Source organism: Castanea sativa, chromosome 5 (assembly GCF_040712315.1).
Source record: "Castanea sativa cultivar Marrone di Chiusa Pesio chromosome 5, ASM4071231v1".
Lineage (NCBI taxonomy): Eukaryota > Viridiplantae > Streptophyta > Magnoliopsida > Fagales > Fagaceae > Castanea > Castanea sativa.
Genome location: NC_134017.1, coordinates 4,361,546 through 4,384,577, shown reverse-complemented (window position 1 = coordinate 4,384,577; position 23,032 = coordinate 4,361,546). Strand labels below are relative to the sequence as shown.

The following is a 23,032-nucleotide window of genomic DNA, read 5'->3' as shown; positions in this document are numbered from 1 at the left end:
AGATTAGAGACAAACACTAATTAGTTTCGTTTATTATTTTTTAATTTTCTTTTAACAAAAAAGAAAATCATCAAATTTGTTTTTGCTGGGACTAGTTTATGACTTTATTTAAAAGATGGCTTCCTCTGATCAATTGCTTTTCTAGTGCACCCAGTGGGGCTTTTAGCTTTCTACTCATAGCTGCAACCTCCAGCCCCAATTGGTCTCTAATGATGATGCCGATACCACACCTCCCGCAAAGCAGAAAAAACTGCAGTAATTTCTTCGACCACTGGCAATGCAGAAATAATGAGAGTTTTTATTTCACCCACCGTACAATATTATCTGCACACAACTTCTTCGACCCACTATTTCTTACTTCATTCCTGTTCGACCTTATTATCGCCCAAGCCACTATGACTATAGTTTCCAGCACGCCATCATCACACCGTTTACTAAAAAACAAGTGCGACAACAGATCAATAAATTCAGTAAGGTGGACCGGACAAGGTTGGCTTAATGTTCCAGTTAGAGCCCAGATGGTTTTAGCCTTGCACCGACATGGGTATGGAAACAATACAGGAACGGATATGGGTACAATAATTCTTGAGAAACCAGGCACAACACATTGGTAAAACAATTAAATAATTAATTAATAATATATTTAAATATATTTTTAGACAATATATGTTTATTTTAGAATTTAAATTACATAAAAAGAGCAAATAAGTATAATAACATCTATAAAATGTCGTCTAAAGTACAATTTATGTTACATTACAAAACCCATAAGATAGATAAGACCCAAAAAAAAAAAAAATTTACCCAGAATTACATGTATAATGTAGACAAACATAAAACCAAAAAAGAAAAAACCTATAATATAAATAAAACATGCATATGGATAAGTTAAGCCAAACCTAGAAAAAGAAAAAGAAAGAGTTGAAAGACCAAAAGAGAGCACCCAAAACCTGAGGAAAGAGAAATTGTGAGCTTTGGGGTCACTAGAGGCCAGAGCGGGTTCAAATGTTGCCCATCTACTCTGAGAAGGTACACAGCATAAATTAGATCTGAGATCTGAAACGAAGAGAGAGGCGTTGGTCAAAATCCTTGTTTTTATTTTATTTTATTTTTTTTGTTAAAGCTTTTCTGTGGCAAATCAGATGATTCAAATCAGAGAACTGAGAGGAAGAGAGAGGTGTCGGTCAAAAATCCTGTTTTTTCTTTCTTTTTCTTTTTTCTTTTCTTTTGTAAAGTTTTTTCTTGTTTGGGACGTACTAGTGTGTCGTGACCGTGTAAGGGACGAGTCCAAATCTTCTGTCTCATTTTTCCTGCTCCACTCTATATTCCACCAATAAAAACTTGCCACGTATTTATCGCATTAATTAAATAATACTATTAATTAATAACGGTAGCATTAATAAGTCAATTAATGATAGTATTTAATTAATGCGGTGAATACGTGGCAAGTTTTTATTGGTGGAGTATAGAGTGGAGCAGGAAAAGTGAGACAGAAGATTTGGACCCACACCCCCAAATTAAAATAAAATATAATAAAGAAAGAAAGAGGGTACTCGTTGGGAACAAATTTTAGCTGTGTTTTATCAGTACTCGTGTTGGACACAGGTACTTGGCCAAAATCGCCGTGTCCATACAACATAGGTTTTATCCCGAGAGCACTCCGAGAATTAGTGTTACACTGTGACTATAGTTCTTGCCCCCACTAGATTCCTTACATATATTTTCTGCAATGATCTCTCGTCGTTTTTTTAGGTTTTTTTTTTTTTTATTTTTTATTTTTAAGTTGTCACATTGTGGTTTGAACTTTCAAGAAATCTTTTTCTAAACTGGTTTGAATGAAAACTCTATCCCATATTTAATGATTAATACATCGTTGGTGGAGAAGTAGCACCTACACCTTTAGTAAACACTTACCCAAAAAAAATAAAAACACACAGAAGGCAAATGAATTGTGGGAGTTTTGAGTTGTATGTTTTAATGCTTCAAAGAGTCAAAGATAGAAACCAAGTTATTTTGAGAGATTTTTAGCTAATGTTCCTGATATATGCACTTAGGATTTGAAAAAAAAAACTATTTTTGAGATTTATCTAATGTTCATGACCCTTACAATTGTGAGAACTCTTTATATTAATCCGATATCCTTGAGTGTCTTCTCTGCACACTACGTTGATGCGCATGCTAAAATACCATCTAGACTGTATAATCATTTTAAGGGTATTTTTTGAATAAGTAAATTATTTTGAAAATTTTCAAATTTACCCATAACACCTCTTTTCAATTAAAGTAAAATTGATACAAAGAAGGATATTGACTGTGGGCAATGGACTATGGAGTGTAATTTAAAAGAATAGAGTTTGGCAACAAACTTTGTTGTAGCCTAAGCCTAAGGCTACAACTCAATGATATATTTTTATTGAATGTGAATTTCGACAAATCAACTATTGAATTACATTTTCTTCTTATGTCCTAAATACTTGTAACATTTTCAGAAGATTAAAGATCAAGGGTCATATCATCAATCAAATGTTTCAATTTGAAGTTTTTGTAGTCTAAAATTATTTATAAAAATAAGTTTATAGATTGAATAGTAAATTATATATAATTGGTATGAAATTTGGTGTGCGTTGAGAACATAAAGAACATGTAATTCAACCATTAATTTTTAAAAATACATAGGCATGTTAATTATTTTAGTGAGAGCTATAGCCTTAGTCTACAACAATGCTTGTAGCCAAATTTCTTCCTACTTAAAATCCTCTAAATTAGAGAGAATTGAGTCCTAACATTGGCCAAGTGATGGCTTTGCCCTAGTTTGAGACTTGAATTGCACACCGTCCATGATATTGCGGAAGCCAAAAGAAAATACACACGATTCTCTCTTAGATGGAAAAAAAAAAAAAAAAAGACTAAATTGTTAGGTTCAGGTAGTGAACCTCAAATCCACGAGAGGTTCCTTGAATTCAAGAGGGGTTCTTTGAATCCACAAGGTGATAATTTTCTCGAATTCACTACAAAAAGAAATAGTCAAAATTTGAATTTTATTAATCTAAAAATTGTATTGTTTTTGGAGACTACAATGTATTTAAATAGTAAAAAGAAAACCTAGTGGGACTAGAGAACCTAGGATGGCTAGGACAACCTACAAAACCCTTTAATATGGCTAGGACAACCTACAAAACCCTTTAATTTGACTAAACAACATTAAATAGTGTCTCACATGAATTAAATATAAGTTTAATCATATGTTTATAAACTCTTAGGCACCCTCCCCTTTCAAGCTGGTTTTCAATGATGAGTTCTACCTATGAGATTATAACATTTGATATCAAAATCAACCATACCAAGTAATCAAATGTAGCACATTGAGTATGGAATTAAATGAATTGCCACTTGTGGTCGAATCTCGGAGGGGGCAACCTAGATGTTAGATTAAAATGGCTTACTAAGTTATTGAGTAATTGATAAGTGAGTAGAGCCTCCATAAAAAGAGAAAGAGCTATCATCAGATCAGTGTCAAATTATCGACCATCGTGGGTGCTGACTACAGAGCGTGGGAGTATGTTATAACCTAGTGTCCCACATGAATTACATGTAAGTTTAACCATGTGTTTGTAAGTTCTGGGGCGCTCTCCCCATGCATCTTACAAGTCAGTTTTTAAGGGTGAGTTTTACCATTGGGTTTGTAACTCTAATCCTAAAAATATGAAATTACATAAAATTACCAAAAATAACAAATTACAAAAATTATTCTAGCAATTATGATCTACATCAAAACCCATTTGGAAAAAACTCATCCTCTAATACTTTGAATGCTAAACTCGTCTTTTTAATACTTTGAATGCTTTAGTAACTTGACTCGGTTTTGTAACTTGTATCCTTCATATAGTGTACCATAAACTTTTTTCTCATTGATCTTCGATTTATTTGTAACATCAATCAACAAAGGGTTAATTATAAAACAAAAATTTTCTACTCGAAGAAAATTAAAAGATTGTGTAGTCATCATCTTCAGCAAATCAACCGGAACCTAGGGATTATGGGTGATGGACTCATCCTCATATTTTAACTCAATTGGATCTTCGACAATATTCTCAATAATTATCATCTCTTGATTTTTGTCATTATCTATAATCAACTCAATCTTCTTTTCTTTGACCGCTTCATCAAACTTGTGAAAAGTGCTATCTTCAAGCTTCAATTTAACAACTTGTTGCAACTCTTGATCTTTTTCAATCACTTCACATTTTTCTTTAGAAACTGGCTGCACCTTATCAACCCTCAAGCCCTATTTCGTTTCTTGACACGTGCACTTTGTTGTGATAATTTTGGTTTTGTGGTTGGCCTTTCACATTTTGAACATACTGCTTTTCATATGAATATCTAGATCTATAATCAACACTTGTATAATCCAGTATATTATAATAGTCCCAAGGAAACCATGAATCAATTAATACATTTTCCATTATTTTCCAAGAGTGAATTGGATGCTTAACTTGTCGCTTTCTATTGATTTCAACTTCTTCCTACCATTATTTTGCATTACCGTCCAATATATTAAATGAATGCCATACTATTTGTTCATCACAAATCTTCCAAAAATTAAAATATTCTTTCAAATCAAGAAGTGATTCAATAAAATCCAACGTATACATTTCTCCATCAAATAAAGGATTTTTCTTGTATTTAGGGTAAGTCAAGCATTTGATACCAACTGATGTCATGAAACTTGAAGAAAGTACACATGATACTCTTTTACATGAAGCAAAAGCTAAATTGTTAGTTTATGATAGTGATCCTCGAATTCGCAAAGGTTCCTTGTATCCACAAGGTGATACTTTTTTGGAATTCAGCAGAAAAATAATAAACAATGTTTGAATTTTATTAATTTGAAAACTATATTGCCTTTGGAGGCTATAATGTGTTTAATAGTAAAAAGAAAACCTAGTGTGATCAAAAAACCTAAGCCAAGTATGAAAATGTATAAAACCCTAATTTGACTAAACAACACTAAAAACACCTAAATCCACTCCCCCTCCCTCCCCCTCTCAATCCAAATAGGCCTTATGTCCTACATCTGCCAACACAGAAAAAGCATGAAAGAGGGAAGGGACTTTTGTAGGAAAAAAAGAAACATGTCCTATAATACCACACAACTGTGACAAATTTATTGCACATGGCTTTGGCAAATAAATTCAAATTTCCATGGAAAAATTACTTATGTCGCTCCTTTATTGAAGTTATGTGACCAAAACAATTAAAGTAAACATTCATCAGCTTAAGGCTATGTTTGGTTAGAGTGCAAATAGGGAGATTGGAAAATAAATGAGAGAAAATAGGAGAGATTTTGAGTGGAAGGGGTGTTTGGATGAAGTGATTTTAGGTTAGAGAAAATGGTGGGGCCCACCTATTTTCTTCCTTGGCCCACCATTTTTCAGCCCACCCTCTCCAAAAAAAATAAAAAATAAAAAATAGATAGAAAATGGGAAGGGGAGGTGGTTTGAAGAAAATGACTTATCTACCCATTCCACTTTGCCAAAGTAAATTCAATATTAAAACTTTCTTTTTCCTTTTTTCTTTTTCCTTTTCTTTGCTACATTAAAACTTTTTTTTCTTTTTCCTTTTATGGGTTCTTTGGTTGACGTTGAACCTTCTTTTTTAAAAAAAATACAATAAAATCTTTTTCTGGGCTCTTTCGTCTCGTTGAACCTTTTAAAAAATATATTTCTAGGTTTTGTGATACTCAAATTTTTTTTTTTTTTTAAATTTTAATTTTTTGATCCTTACTTTGAACCATTTTGTTTTTGTTTTTGTTTTTATTTTCCTTTATAAAACATTTATATAAAAAAGGTTATGTAGGAAGCGAATAAGTGTAAATTTATACAAACTCTATTTTCTATCTCTTCACTTTTCACCTTCCAACTAAACACAAATGAAGGAAATAAAATCTCTTCTATCTCCCCATTTTTCCATTCTCCCAATCAAATGGATCCTAAAGAAAATTTTCTTGAAAGAAAATTCATTTCTAGTATTCTAGCTAAACCTAATAGAGCACCATTCCTACGTGCCTTAGTCACATTGATGGTTCTGTACTATAATTAGTTATATAACATTAAAACTGTGATAGTCATACGTCAGTTGAGACTTGAGACTCTCTCTCTCTGTTCCTCCCTCTAGTTTAACATTGGATATCATGTAGGGATGAAGTTACGGGTTTTATGTGGGCCAAAACCCAAATAAAAATGGTTTCCCCATTAGACCAATATAGGTGTAAAATTTTTAATAAACAAATTGCCACATCACTTTAAAGAGATGCTATGTCATTAATCTGTTAGCCATGTAAGTATTGACACTAATATATATTCTATAAATTACTAAAAGCTGAAGCGTATCATTTAATGTTGTTACACTCACGTTAAGCCACATCGGCAACGATGTCATCATTTTTTGTTTCCAGTTTTTCTTATATATATATATATATATATATATTATATTTTTAAAAACATTTTCTCATTTAAGGTGACTTAAAAACTCCTTTATTTAAATATTAAAATATCTTTTAACCATTATTTTTATCATTAATTTTCCAAAACTCTCCCTCCCTTTTACCTCTTCATCTCCCCAGTATTTTCTACCTTAATATATTACTAAAAACTAAAGCGTAGTATTTAATATTACTACACTCACGTTAAGCTACATCAGCAGCCACGTCATCATCTTTTGTTTCCAATTTTACTTATCTATATATATTAAAAAATTTCTCATTTAAGGTAGCTTAAAAATTCTATTATTTAAAAATTTAAAATATTTTTTAACCATTATTTTTATTATTAATTTTCTAAAACTCTCCCTCCCTTTTATCTTACTTTCTACCTTAATATTATTCTTTATTTACCTTTTTATCTTCTTTTATTTTGTCTCTTCTTATTCTCAACATCTTACTATAAATTTGACATTTTTTTTTTTCATTCTATGCATAGTTTTCTCACACAAAAAAAGATTACTCTCTCAATTTGTTTTTCATATTTTGTTTGATTTTTATATTTTTATTGCATCAATTGATCTTTAGGTTGATGAATTTTTGTGTTAATTAGAATTCTACTCTGGGTTGATGCAAATTAGCAATAAACATCAAATAATCTAAGTTGATCATCTATGTAATATAATAATATTATATTTTGGCCATGTAAGTATTAACACTAATCTATATATTACTAAAAGCTGAAGCGTAACATTTAATGTTGCTACACTCATGTTAAGCCATATCAGTATCGATGTCATCATTTTTTGTTTCCATTTTTTCTTATATATATATATATATATTTAAACATTTTCTCATTTAAGGTGACTTAAAAACTCTTTTATTTAAAAATTAAAATATCTTTTAGCCATTATTTTTATCATTAATTTTCCAAAACTCTCCCTCCCTTTTACCTCTTTATCTCCTCAGTACTTTCTACCTTAATATATTACTAAAAACTGAAGCGTAGTATTTAATGTTACTACACTCACGTTAACCCACATCAGCAGCCACGTCATCATATTTTGTTTCCAATTTTACTTTTATTCTATATATTATAAACATTTTCTCATTTAAGGTGACTTAAAAACTCCATTATTTAAAAATTAAAGTATCTTTTAACCATTATTTTTATTATTAGCTTTCTAAAAGTCTCCCTCCCTTTTACCTTACTTTCTACCTTAATATCATTCTTTATTTACTTTTTTATCTTCTTTTACTTTGTCTCTTCTTATTCTCAACATTTTACTAAAAATTTGACATATTCTTTTTCATTCTATGCATAGTTTTCTCACCAAAAAAAAAAAGAAAAAGATTACTCTCTCTCTCTCTCTCAATTTGTTTTTCATATTTTGTTTGATTTTTATATTTTTATTGCATCAATTGATCATTAGGTTAATGAATTTTTGTGTTAATTAGAATTCTACTTTGGGTTGATGCAATCTAGTTTTGTGATTTAAGTTGTTATCTTTTATATTCTCTTTGATTAAATATTATCCTACTACATTATACATATAATATATAATAATATAATATTATTATATTACATAGATGATTGACTTAGATTATTTGATGTTTATTGCTACATATTTTATTTCTACATATAGTTATCTTTTTTCCTCTCATCTTATATTATTCAACATTTAAATCCAGTCATATTCTTCATACTATTAAATTATGCAGTACAAATCAAAAAAGTGGCTAGACACAAACCTGCCTTCCTTTACCATACATTGGGAGAATCAAAATATTTGTGTGATAAAGGGTCATATAATTTATAATTTAGATAGCACCCTTTGAATGTGTTTAGGCACATAGATTGAGCAATTTGTAGATTTAAAAGGCTACTGAGAATGAACTTTTTGAATCTAGTCTAAAAAAATATGAACTACTCTATACCATTTTGATAAAAACTTTTATCGTAGATACATTAATTTTTTTTTTTGCCACAAATTTAAATCACCCAAACTTAATAATTTTATATTATGTGTAAGCATTGTCTTTGTTTCTTCTTCTTCTTCTCAAAATTATTATGTATCATCTTTAAAGGATACCAACAATATTGTTCTTATGGGAAAAGTTATATAAAATATTGAAAATAAATGTTTTATATTACAATTTACTAAAAATGTTTTTTAAATATTTAAACCTTTCGATTTTTCATATCATTGACGTGTTTTACAACTACCACATGTGTTAACTTAAGTCTTAATATTCTTAAGTTGTTTTGGCAAAAAGAAAAAAAAAAGTCTCACAAGAAAGGAGTTCATTTAAAGTTTTTTGCAAAAATGAAATAGTTATTTTGTAAAGCCACCAAACTTGATAATTTACAAATGATAGAACCACTCACAACAATATTTGCATAGTTGTATAGTTCCAACTAAAGCAATTGTGTATACTTTTAGTCTTCAAAAAATACACATCTACCAGTGGTTAAACGTTTATCTTAGATAGTTTTAACTTTTCATATAATTTTACCTTTACATATTCATCTATTTTAATTTAGATTTAAAAAAAACTTTAATTTAGATATTTATAAGTAATGAAATAATGACTCATGAATAAAAAAAAAATATTTATACATATTTATCTTGTGTTGTTATAACTTTACATATAATTTTGCATTTATACATTTATCTACTTTAATTTAGATGTTTATAACTTAATAATGAAATTTATAAACAAGGTAATCAAAACAATCATATTTCTACAATTCAAAAAGTCACAATTTCTTTTCTTTTTTTTTCTTTTTTTTATTTATTTATAAAAAGGCCTTTTACATTTCCTTGGAATTATTTTTAAATTTTTTTTATAAAACCCGTGACATACCACTAACCTAACCACTTCATACATTCAAAAAATTAAAGGCTCATTATTACTTCTGTTAATATATTATATATATCTTAATTGATTGAGATCAAACTAGAGAAATGCCTTTCTTATATTCCTTGAAAATTTAAAAGGAAAAAAAAAACTTTTGACATACCACTAACGTAACTACGTCTATAACTATTTAAGCCATCTATGATATCTATTTATTATTGATAACCATAAAATTTACAACTAAGCAGGAACATACAGAGTAATAAAGAATATAAGAATGAAGAAAAAAAGAAATGAAATCAAACGTCAGTTAATAACTGTTATTTGGAAAATAAAAAGGTAATCAAGAGGAGTAAGAAATAAAATAAAGATGGCTATACAAAGGACATTGAAAACTTTATTATGCAATAAAATCAACCATTACATTCATTTAATTAAATCAATAATCAACAATTAAGTATAATAATACAAAATTTAAACTTAAAACTAATCAAACTCTAACTAGGCAAATTATATATATATATATATATATATATATATATATATATATATATATATATATATATATATATATATAATCATAATCTTCATGCACCATGACTTAAAAAATTTTAATGAATAGTTCTACCTCTTATTTAATTTCTATGTTATGCAAATTATCAACCAATAAATATATGATAATGGTAAAAAATGTTATAGATAAGATTATGAAAAATATGATAATTTTATTTTTTTAACTCTTTATAAAGTCTAGGGACTAGAATAGATTTTATCTAAAAAATTATCACGTGTAATGCGTGGGTCTTCGACTAGTGACAATTAATAGCTAGGCCAATAGCACTCGGTTTTAACACTTCAGAGGTTAATATCACCGCACACCCTTGGCACGACGGTCACTCTATAGGCATAAGTGCTTGTGGGGTATGGGAGGGCAAGAGTTAGGGTTCAAGTCTCTAGGAGGGAGCTTCACACACACACACACACACACACACACACATATATATATATATATATACTTATATTAAACTAGAGTAGAATTTATATCTCGTTTATAAAATAAAAATAAATAATAATTTAGATATTAATAGCACTCATTTATTCGGACTTGGTTGGAAGATCAAAAGAATGCCTCATGATAAATAGTATTTGATATGCTTTAGAAGTTGGAAAATTCATTCCATGTTGTTTTAATAAATAGTATTTGATAACTTATACTCTTCTATATATATAAAAGATAGAAATTCTACTTTAGATCTAAGTGTATATGTAAAGGAAACTCTCTTCAAAAGACTTGAAACCCATCTCCTACTCCTCACACCCCACAATCGTTTATATTTGTGAAGTGACCACTGCACAGTAGTGATATCTTATACTCTTTTCGCTTTGTAGTTTGTACGATGGATATTTTAAAAGATATGGAGTAATAATTATGTTTTTTTTTTTTGTCTTTAAAATTTTGGGGGACATAATTGTAAGTTAATTAAAGAATTATCTTTGTCAAGACATTGCAAAAGAGGTTTCTAGCTAATTGGTACTTTACCAAAAGTAAGAAGCATAATCCAAACTCAAACTCAAGCTCAAATAATTTTTTCCCCCACAACCAACACAAAAAAAAAAAAAAAAAATTCTCATACTCATGCTCCAATAGTGTTCTCCTTTTACAACCAAAACAAAACAAAACAAAAACAATCAATCATGCTCAAGCTTATACTCATACTCTACCAAAAATTATTTTTATTTTTATTTTTTTTCACAACAGTGTATGGTACATTGATGAAGCAAAGCGAAAGGTAAACACATTACACCCCAACACAGTCACATGAGATCAGCTCATGAACAAAACAAACCCTAGGAAGTAAAAGTAAAAATAAAAATGGGAACAGAATAATCCATACACAATTACACTAACACATATGATTCATTGAACTAAAACAAACTAACTCTCTCTCTCTCTCTCTCTCTCTCTCTCTATATATATATATATAGGAAGAAAATAATTCATACAAAATAATCAATTACCTTACTCAACAAATTCATACAAATATATGATACATCCATGGAAACAACCAAAGAAAGAAAAAAAAGTCAGTTAGACACAATACATAGAAAAACACACTCAAATATGAGTTACCGTTGTAGATTAGTGGCGGAATTTGACAGATTAGTGACAAATCAACTAGGGTTTTGGTATGGACTCTAGAGAGAGCTTATTGAACCATTGCCTCTCAAAATTGTGTGTGTGTGAGAGAGAGAGAGAGAGAGTTCTTATTTTAAAATGAGAAAACTGAGAGTTTTATGTGTTTAGTTCTAGTAAAAAATGACATTGCTTGGGTTAACATAACACTAAATGATGGTGTTTTGTTTATATATACATAAACAAAATGAAAGACCGACGTTCCAATCGGCTAACATAAAAATGCTTCGCTTGATTCAACCACAAGCCCTGTCTTTATCGGCAACCCACAACAACAACGTGGTCAACTCATAATTGGGTTGCAAATCAATCTAAATCGAGGGTTGTTTAGCCCCATTCTTGGCTATAGCAATGATTGACAATCGCATACATTTCACTAGACAAACGCATAAACCTCAGATTGGAGTTGGTAGTAAATTTTGTGTTCGTGTGTAGTGCAAGCAATGAGGCCAACTTTTATATATTGGGTTTAAATTCTAGAAGGATTTCCTTTAAAACCTCCTATATTACACCTCCATTATAATATTATGACATCATTTATTTTAAATAGTAAAATTAATAAATAGTTACATATACAAACAGAATCACAATAAATATATATTAAAAATTTTCATAATTAACAAATTCTAAGTATACGTGGAAAACAAAATTAGACTAGTATTTTGTTGAAATTACCCATGATATGCACAACTTATTGACTATTAACACAAATGTTGGATTCCAATGACTCAAGGATACATACAATGATAACAAGTGTCATTTTTTTGAAGCATGGAACAATGACATGTGTCAAAACTGCTATATTCCATCTCATTGACTTATTAGATCATGATGAAGACAGTGATGAAGGCAATTAATTTTTTCTACAAAAATTTTGGCAGTACAAGTTAAAAGACGTCGGATCAATTATTGAAGCATGCATACAATAGTGACACGTGGATTTTTGTCAAAGCATACAACAATTAATGACTATGTCAAAACTACTATATTTTATCTCATTGATTTATTAGATGACATGATGAAGACAATGATGACGACAATCAATTTCTTCTCATATATATATATAAAATTATTAGTTTACATCATGAACACTACAATGCAAAGTGTACATTGTAAGCAAAATGATTGTACACTTTCTCCCAACGTGGCAAATATTAGCCATATTGAAATAATCATTTTGTCTACAATGTTCACTTTGTATTATAAACTAATAATTGCCCAGATGTATATAGTGACACCCGTGAAGGGTGGTTGTTCCTCAAGCCAAATTTGCCTTGCCTCCTAGTTTTGGGATTGGTCATGGTTCACGTATTCTATTATGAATCTAGGAAGCTTGGTAATTCCTCAAACCATATCTTCGTTCCCTAGTTTTGGGATTGTTTATGGTTCACGAATTCTATTATTCCAAGTCATTAATGATCACTTTTGGACCATGTAATGGGGCCTTTCATAAGTGTGCAATGTCATTAAGCTTTGTTTCGTATACCAAGAAAAAAACCAGAACAGAGCACCCATGGAAACTTCGCCTGTAATATCCATAATTTCTAATGCCTATGTTCTTGATTTGTTCATTTTCCTCATAATCATCGGGTGTGGGTACATTGTCATCATTTTTCTTAGTTATTTATTTCTTCGATGGGTGGAAAATCGTTACCGGCGTCTTAGAAAGAATCTCAATCTCTTGGAAGCTATCATAAAAGATGTAGAAGAGGTTTTGGAATCCGGGAGAAAAATAGATGAGAAACCCACTCAACTTCGGGATTCTCAACTGAAACCAGGAAACATTGTACAACTAAGTGATGCTGATAGAGATTGGGTGGAAGAAACCAAAGCCGTGGTTCACAAGGTACAGGGTTACGAGGAATCCTACCGAACACTGACTGAAACAAGAGAATCGCAGAAATCGATTTACTCTGTTGTCAGGAATTTTATAAGCACTTGCGCCCACCAGGCTGAGTTGGGTTCGTGCAACGCTGAAATAAATGATCAAATTCGTAAGACACGACCCGGAATTTGTAAATCATTAGAGCGGTCAAGGTTTATTGTTAGAAGCTTGCAGGACAGACCAATAGAGGAAGACAACTCTTCTCTTTATCTTCCGGGGCCAAAACCAGGTGTCTCTATTGCAAGGAAATTAAATTTTCTGATGGCTAAGAATCCAAACTTAGTGACTGACGAGCAAAAGGAAATAGACTACTCCATCAAGTTGCCACAGCAGCTACTGCATGCTTTCCTGCAAGATTTAGCAGGGATTCCAAAGGAAAGTGAAACGGCAAAGGCTTGGGTGGATGAAGCCGTGGATATCATCAGCGACCTGCACAATGCAATTGATAGCATACAGAAAACAGCAGATCGAATGAGATGGTTTCCGTATATTGGTAATTGGTGGGCGAGGCGTCAGTTCAAGAAGAGCTTTAGCAACATCAAGAAACGGCTCTGGGACCTCTTTTATAAAAAGGTTCTATATGATTTCACATTCATCAGAAGAGTTGCACAGAAATCTGTCGATCGCTCCCCAAAACAGAAAACTCAGGCCACAACCGATGACAAGGAAATTTTAAATCTTCTGGACAAGTTTCGCAAGCAGATCAATCAGGAACAACTCATGGTAGCTTCTCAATTAGAAGAGCTACCTGATTATTTTGATGATGTGAACCAAGTTCTCATAGATGCAAAAGCAGTCCAAGAAGGCATGCCCAATTCAATAAAGGAATGGAATAATCAAATGAAGATCATTGTGAAAGATGCAATGAGTTGTGTCTCTTTATCAGCCTCACAAAGGAGAAACCGTAGTTCACAAAAGGAGACAGATCTTTGGCGAAACTTTTCCGCAGAAAATGACCTATTCGTGGAAGCTCTCAGACTTCTTTCCATAAGCATAAGGGTATGTCGCATTGAATTGAGGGTGGACACAATCTCGGTGGTCGGCTTGGAAGATGATGTACACGAAATGGTCTCGCAGCTAACCACTGAAACTGAGCCATTCTCCACACTTCCCATTGTGGGGATGGAAGGCATAGGTAAGACAACTCTGGCAAAGGTGGTTTATAACCATAAAGCTATTCAGAAACATTTTCCTTTCAGATATTGGGTAACTCTACCTGATACGGTGGACTGTAATAAGGATGTACTCCTAAAAAGATTAGGAAAAAATGTCCTGCCGAATCATAGGACAGGGAAGGAAAAAGAGTACTCATTCAAGGAGGTGAATGATTTCTTGAAGCCCAAAAGGTACCTTCTAGTTCTAGACAAAGTCTCTAACAAGGAAATTTGGGATACTCTAAAAGAAGCATTCCAGGATTGTGGAAATGGGAGTAGAATTTTGCTCATCACAAGAGACAATAGTGTAGCTTCACATGCTGACCGAAGCAGCACCCCATACCAACTTCAACTACGAACCAATGATGAGAGCTGGGATTTGTTTACCCAGATGGTGCGCTTTCAGCCTGAACCTTCTCAGCCTGATCAAATCTTATCAAAATGGGAAAAACAGGCAAATGAAGTTGTAAAAAGATGTGGAGGCTTGCCACTTACCATCTTAAGTTATGGGTATCTATTGTCTGGGAAAAAAGTGATGATTAAGGACTTGACAAGGGTGCTGGACCATGTCAGTGCTTACCAAACACCATGGTTGGAAAACTTTGAAAGACATGAAAAAGACTTGTTTCTGGATCCACGACTACCTAAATGTTATTCTTACTTCGCACAGTTCCCAAGAGACTCTGAAATTGCTTCGAGGAGATTAGTCGCCTTGTGGGTTGCAGAAGGGTTGGTACAACAGAAGGATGATAAGCAAGAGCCTCTTGAATCTGTTGCCATTGCAAAGAAGTTTTTGCAAGAGTTGATAAGGCGTAACTTGGTTCAAGTAGGGGAAAGAAAGCAGAATGGGAAGGTCAAGACATGTATCTTCCCTGATACTCTACGAGAACTCTGGTTGCGAGAGAGAAAAATTTCGGACTTTGATGTGTATGTAATTGATTCAACGAATTCTAGAATGCAAGCCTACAAAAATCCCAGGTCCATCCTCTGCTTTGATACTCAAGAAGGAACTGGAGAAGATGTTGGTACCACCCTTCGTAACGGCATTGCAAGTGGGCATTTCTTACAATTAAAGGTACTTGATCTTGAACAAGTATGTAGACCTCAATTGCCTGACACTGTAGGGAAATTAATTCAGTTAACATATCTAGGTTTAAGGTGGACTTACCTAGAGAACATTCCATCATCAATTGGCAACTTAGTGAACCTTGAAACTTTGGATGTCAATCATACTTATATCCGCACGCTCCCCAGCACAATAGGGAAATTGCAGAAGCTTCAAAACTTGTACATGAGTGAGATTTGTCGAGGCAAAATTGGGCAAGGACGAAATGAGAAATTTCCGCCAAATCTCCAAATACTGCGGGGTGCATTTGTAGATCAGGAGTCCTTCGGGTCGGGCGGGTATATGCTCACTCCTCATAAGGACAGCCCTATGAAGCATTTCCTCAGCGGGTTGAAAAACCTTAGGAGATTGGAATTGGCGTTCCAGTTAGACTTGTCACAGCAAAAACAATTGACAGATAGTTTTGCTGTGGAACTGAAGGGCCTTCGAACATTGATGTTGAAATCAATTGATGAAATGGGCCGACCTCAAGATCTACATGTGAATCACTTGTCAGGACTCGTCAATCTCTCAAGTATTTATTTATTTGGTAAATTAAAAAATCCATTCATCATCATAAACGTCACCGGACTCCCTCAAAGCTTGACTGAACTTACCTTATCAGCCTCCGGAATTTCAGATGATCCAATGCCAGAGTTAGAGAAGCTTTCCAAGCTTAAATCCCTCTATTTCTACTCAGGTTCTTATACTGGGAAAACCATGGTTTGCTCTATGGGAGGCTTTACCAGGCTTGAAGTTCTGAAATTCTGGATGCTTCATGAATTGGAAGAATGGATTGTGGAGGAACAAGCAATGCGGAGACTCAAGAAGTTGGAGATTCGGTCCTGCAAGAATTTGAAGGTCTCCACTGGGTTGAAGCATATAAAGACTATTCGTGAATTGAAGGTAAAAGATATGCCACTGGAATTCACAAAAGGTATTAATGAAATCATCCCATTTTAATTGTGGATAATCACAAGTCAATGCTTCATGGAACTCAAAGCTTTTACCGACCTGAGGTTGTCTTTCTTAATCTTTCTCTGCTTGACTGTTCCTTTTGGTTTTTTAGTCCTTTAAACTAATCAATGAATCATCAAGATCTTGACACTGCAACTTGCAACTTGCAACTACAGATTTATCAATCCTTTCATAACTCATCTGGCCGCGAGAAACTATGTGCGCTTTGGACAAAAACCAGCAGAACTGTTTGGAGATGAAATCAACTCTTTGGGTCACCATCCATAAGGTACTCTCTACTATTATTTTTTATGTTTCACTTGTTTCTACGGTATTTGATCAATAAAGTCACATGCTTGCCATGCAAATGACTCAAATAAATCGTGCACTTTGTTACAAACAAAGTGCTACTATCTCTTTGCTAAGGAAAAAAAAAGTGCTACTATCTCTGTTGTTTCTAGGGTATCTGATCAATAATATGTAATAGTCATATGCTTGCCATGCAAATGACTAAGAATAATATTTTATCCTTTGTCGCAAACGAAATGCTACTGTCTGTGTGTATATTCTTTTATTGGGTGTGGGGTTATTATATGTTCTTTCTGAACAGATATATCTGTTTGTGACTAATGTACTATGATGATTCTTCTTGTATAATTATTCGGTTTAATTTGTTGTGCTAATTGTCCCTTTCCCTAAATAAGACAAGTAGTTATGTTATTCATTTGTCATTTCCAATCACAAAACGGCTTTTGATTAACAAACTGAGGTGAAAGAACAATCATTCTTGTTCTTCTTGTGCACCAATTTACTAATTAAAGGATGAAAGAAAATTTTGAACTGGATCATCATATTGTAATGTTAACATTGTGCAGTAGATTGAGAGTGGAATCATATGATGAGGTGAGCAATTCAATTATACAAGACTATAAAACAGACCTTGAAGTTCATGACAAAGATAGCATGGTTGATCATGCATTTTGAAAGTTCAAGGAGTTATAAGTGTAATTGAGGTGATAGGGGTGAAAAATTGTGATTTGCCCTAAATTCAAACACATAATTATATTCACCAAATGACTGGGCAGTCATTATTACAAAAATTAAATTTAATAGTGATATGTTTGGATTTAATTGTGCAATGTACTAGGCTATATTGCACAACATACTATTGTGCATCTTAGGAAGGGACAGGTACTCAAAAAAAAAAAAAAAAAAAATCAATGTATATATTGTGAGCCAGCATACCAATTTTGGAATGGTCATGGACCAGGTTTAGGTTAGGTATACCCAAACCCAACTTGAAAATTTTCCTCATGGATACTCAATCCTAATACCTAATTAGCATTTGTACCTATTTGTTACTCTGATTTTTTACATATTGATATTCGTACCCAAACCGAAACCGATTTTTAGTGCCTTTAATTATTATTATTATTATTATTTGCAATGATAGAATTTTAAATTGACAAAAAGGGAAAGAAAAATACTTTTCTATTGGCAATTTTTTTTTAATGATTATATCCTAGTGCTAATGCTAAATTACAAGGTTGTGACTAAAGCTATCTGTTTCTTTTCCCATTAAATGGAAGCCATGAGATTTATTGCAGAGTAGTATTGTGCTTCTTAATGATGCTTAGTCTTTTGACAAATGTCTAATCTAGCTACATCAGTTAAATGGGAGTCAAAATCTTCTGTCTCATTTTTCCTGCTTCACTCTATACTCCACCAATAAAAATTTGTCACGTATTTATCTAATTAATTAAATACTATCATTATTAACTTATTAATGCTACGGTTATTAATTAATAGTAGTATTTAATTAATTAGATAAACACATGACAAGTTTTTATTGATGGAGTATAGAGTGGAGCGGGAAAAGTAGGACAGAAGATTTTGACTCGTTAAATGGAGAGAAAAAATGGTATTTGTTACCTGCGTGTTGAGGGAGTGATTTTAGGAGAACACCACATAGTTAAGTTTGGTTAGTCATTGACTATTAGTAAGAGAGATTATTATTTACAAATGGAGGATTGTTGATGTGGTCCTCCTTAACTAATGAGATGATGTTATCTATATAAATGAATGTGTGAGCTTCCTAATCAATACAAGAAATAAAAAATAAAAATTACCAAATGATGTCATATTTGCATAAATAACAGTATTTTATTGGTTGTGAGGACTAAGTCAGCAGTCTTACCATATGTTTTCCTATAATTGTGCTTAATATTTATCCAAAACTGGCAGCGGTATTCAAATAAAAGCATCATAATATCTATCCAAAATATTATATTTGCAACTAATAAATTGGCTGTTGTCTCTGATAAAGAAGCAACGACCAACCATGAGAATTTATTACCGTTATTCTAGCCGAAAGAAATGCACTACAGATCACTGCCGTAGCTCAAGTCCAGCCCAAAATCAAGGGCAAAGTTGTATACTGAAAGATTTATTTTTTTTTTTTTATATAAGATTGAATTTCTACTCTAGTCTAATCTAAGTGTATATGTATATGAAGCTCCTTCCTAAAGATTTGAACCTCAGCCCTTGTCCCCCACACCCTACAAGCATTTATACTTGTAGAATGACCACCGCACCAAGGGGAAGCGGTGGTATGAAAGATTTAAACTTGTAATTGACTCTTGTATTCAAAAACCTTCCTATTGTAAACTTTCTTGTACAAATATGAATATAAAACCAATCACTCCTAGTACTGTGGAGAATTCATTCCAAATATTGGTTCTCTGATTGTTTGTTTTTATCTACCATTTCTCTTTTTGCTTTATTCTTTAGATATGATCCCAGATTCACAAGGAGGCACAAAAACAGGTCTGGGTAAAAAGACTAAAGGGGCTAAGATAGGCTAAATAAAATGTATAATTTTGCTTATCCTCCTCTTCTTTTTTCTTTATTTTTAATATTCAAATATATTATTTTTTGAATAAAATGGATTGGACTTGGTAGAACACCTTTATAAACCTGAACAGCACTTCCCTTCCCTGGTATGCTATTTCATTGCCGAAATTTTATCTTTAAACAGATTTTTTTTTTAATTTAATTTTTATGGAACAGGTTTGGGTAATACTCATACCCAACCCAAAAATTCAGATTTTTACCCAAACCCGGCCCATTCTCTTTACCGTGACATTTCAGGCACTATTTTTAGAACCGGATTGGACCGGGAGGTCGGACCGTGAAAACCGAAAACCAGGATGAAAACTGGTTATTTAAGCATAAAGAACCGTATTTATAGTTAATTTCGTGAACCTCTAAAACCGGAGTTGGACCGCATGAACCGGTGTCAAGAACCGTGCGGTCCAACCCCTTAGCAATTTTTTTTTTATATAAAAACAACTTAACACAATTTTATTCTACTTAATTAAATTATCCATCTCTTACCAGGAATAAAAAAAAAATTATATTTAAAATCCTTCAAAGATATTCAACTTTACTTCAAAAATTAATTATAAATTTTAATGTTTTCATGGTTATTATCTTATTTTATTAATTTTCTTATTTAATTTTTAAATATATATGCTTGAAAATCATTAAATTTCCCTCACATATATAGATATATTAGTCAATTTTGCTAGTTTTATAAATTTAATATCTATATTTAGGTTTTAATTAATTATTAAATTAATTATGACATCATCACGGTTCGACTCCGGTTCAATTTCGGTTGGACCTCAAAAACCTTGAACCTCTCATTTTTACAGTCCAATGAATGGTCCAACTTTTAAAACCTTGATTTCAGGTAATATCTAAATGTTTGGTGTAGGGTTCGGTACATTACTAATTGGATTTTGCCTTCCCTATGCGCATTCATGCATGAGCACAGAGTAGACACGATGCAATGAAAAATGTGTCAACTCGGTAATAAAGAATGAGTCAACTAGGATTATTGTTACAAATGAACATTTGGAGATGCGGTCTTTCTTCGAAATAAAATTACTATAAGTATTATAAAATAACTATCAATGGAGTGCTTACTGTCCCCTATCGTAGAATATGTGTGATTGAATCTCATCAAGAATTTCATGATCTGATCTTGCTATATCTATACACTATGTAACATCGCCACAAGTGCATCTAGGTATAAAAAAGTTGACGATAATTAAGCCATCGCAAAGTTATTTAAGCGATAGGTAGCAACTGGTTGCTGCTTTTGGTAAAGATTTTAAATTTCAATATAATAGTTTTGAAAAGCCTATGTGAATTCGTTGGGGAAAAATGTTCTTTGAAATCTTCCCAAATTTTGTTGAACGGATTTGAATAGATGATACATCGCGCAATATCCTTGGAAATAGAATTGAATAGAGCTTGATCATAAAATAAAATAAAATAAAAAGAATTGAATAGAGCTTTTAAAAATCATGGTATTATTACATGATGTGACAGTCAATGAAACCAATCTTGTTAGTGGCTGTATCTTGTTATGGCCTGTGTCTTGTGAGCCGCATTAGGCCCATTACATTGAATTAACTTCTTGTTTCTTAACTAATTACAGTGTCAACCTACTTGTGTTGTAATTAGTTGAGAAATACGAAGGATTTAGATGGACCTTCATTAGTAGCCATTAACTAAATCTGGTTATCATACCATTGATGATGTAGTTCCTTTAGCCCAAAAAATTATGTTAACTTTTCCTAGAAATCATGAGACTTAGCTTAAGTCCAGTACTTCAATGCACTAGTCTATCAAGATTAAGATCATGACATGTGATCAAAAGTGAACACATGTCATACTCTTGATCGGTCTAGTCATAATACATAGGAACACTGGACCTAATCTTTACTCGAGATTGTGATGCTCTACTACCACACAAGAATGAGAAAATTGAATGTTTTGTATTACAATTGAACATATGGTTTAAACAAAATAATTTACCATGATTCTAGGTGAAGATGACTTGATTCTACACAATTGTTAAACTAAAAGGAATAATAGAAGAAAATCACTACAGTATTATTACATGAGTTATACCATTTGAACTTCAATAGCCAAAAAAAAAAAAAACACTCCAAATAATGGGTTCTTCTGCTCTTCGAAATAATCTACCACTTTTAAAATTACAAATTTGATGTTGCAATGAAATTTATATTGACTTTATTTTTTATCTTTTATGTTTTCTTTGAGAAGAAGAACTTTATTTATTTTTATCTCTTATGTTTTCTTTGAGAAGATGATTATGATGATGAAGAAGAAGGTGATGATGAGAGAGAGATAAAGGCAATACATACTATAGTTCTTATAGTTTTCCCTTTTAATTAGTGCTATTAATCTATTAGGTAATTATTGGATATTCCTAAAATATTATAAATGTATACTCTTCCCTCCCACATAATTGTAAGTCTTACTAATTAAATTTATGGTAGAACTCACAATTCATATGAGAGAAGAGTACACATTTATAGTATTTTCAGAGCATTTAATAATTTTTCTAATTTATCACGTTCAAAATGATTGAGGTTAGTCTTTAATTTCAAAATGGGCTCTTTTTATCCTTTTATTTAGTTCCGTTAATTTTCTTGTACACATAGCTAATATAACAATGAGGTGGCTTGATTTTTACTGATGTTGCCATATATCTCACACGCCCAAAATACCTGCAACTTTTTTTTTTGCCTTAAAAATCGAAAGAAAGAAAAATGGTACTCTTGTGTCCTCTGATTTATCAAAAAAATATGCTGATTTGTGTAGAAGGTTTTTCAAAGAAATAAAGTTTGGGCATGATATTGGGGAAAATTTGACTAGTTTGCTTTATTATAATAGAGAAATGTTACGGTAATAGAAAGGAGGCTATCTCATTGCTCCATTATTCACGTATACAAGCAAATTGACAAAATATGATGGGAAGAACAAATGAGCTTATTCTTTTCTTTTTCTTTTTTTTGAGAAGGAAATGAGCTTATTCTTGAACTGCTAGAAACTAAACTGTATATTTTGTGGGAGGGGGATGAGTAAGCTTAATCAGTGAACTTTATGAGCCCACGGTTTGAAAAAGAAAAAAAAAACCATTATTGCGATGAGATTTTTGAAGTTTGAAATGAAATTTTTGTAGTTTTTTGAAATAAGTGCAGGTGAAAAAGTGTGTAGAAATACGTGTAATATTGTTTAAAATATAAAAATGTGAGTTTGGGATAGAATACCAAATAGGCCCTTGATCTTTGAGGATTTTTTTTTGGATGAATAAACTTTGGGCCTTAGGTTTATCAAAAGTAACTGTGAATTTCACAAATTTTGTAGTCTATGGGACCCATACATGACTGAACTAGAGCTCCTTAATAATTGGAATGCAAGCTCATCCACTACAAAATTTTGAAGATGATCTATATGTATTAATGCCAATAATGTGACAAACAAATTGGTCCATAAATTTTTCCCCTGTGTTTGTGGT

General features: G+C 31.9%; 1 protein-coding gene across 1 annotated transcript; it reads left to right on the top strand.

The window, feature by feature from the left end:
• Positions 1-13,044: 13,044 nt before the first annotated feature.
• On the top strand, positions 13,045-17,210 carry LOC142637324 (putative inactive disease susceptibility protein LOV1). Its single transcript, XM_075811598.1, has 2 exons — positions 13,045-16,697; positions 16,812-17,210. Exon 1 carries the CDS (start codon positions 13,048-13,050, stop codon positions 16,639-16,641), a length of 3,594 nt encoding a protein of 1,197 aa, XP_075667713.1. The 5' UTR covers positions 13,045-13,047; the 3' UTR covers positions 16,642-16,697; positions 16,812-17,210.
• Positions 17,211-23,032: the final 5,822 nt, after the last annotated feature.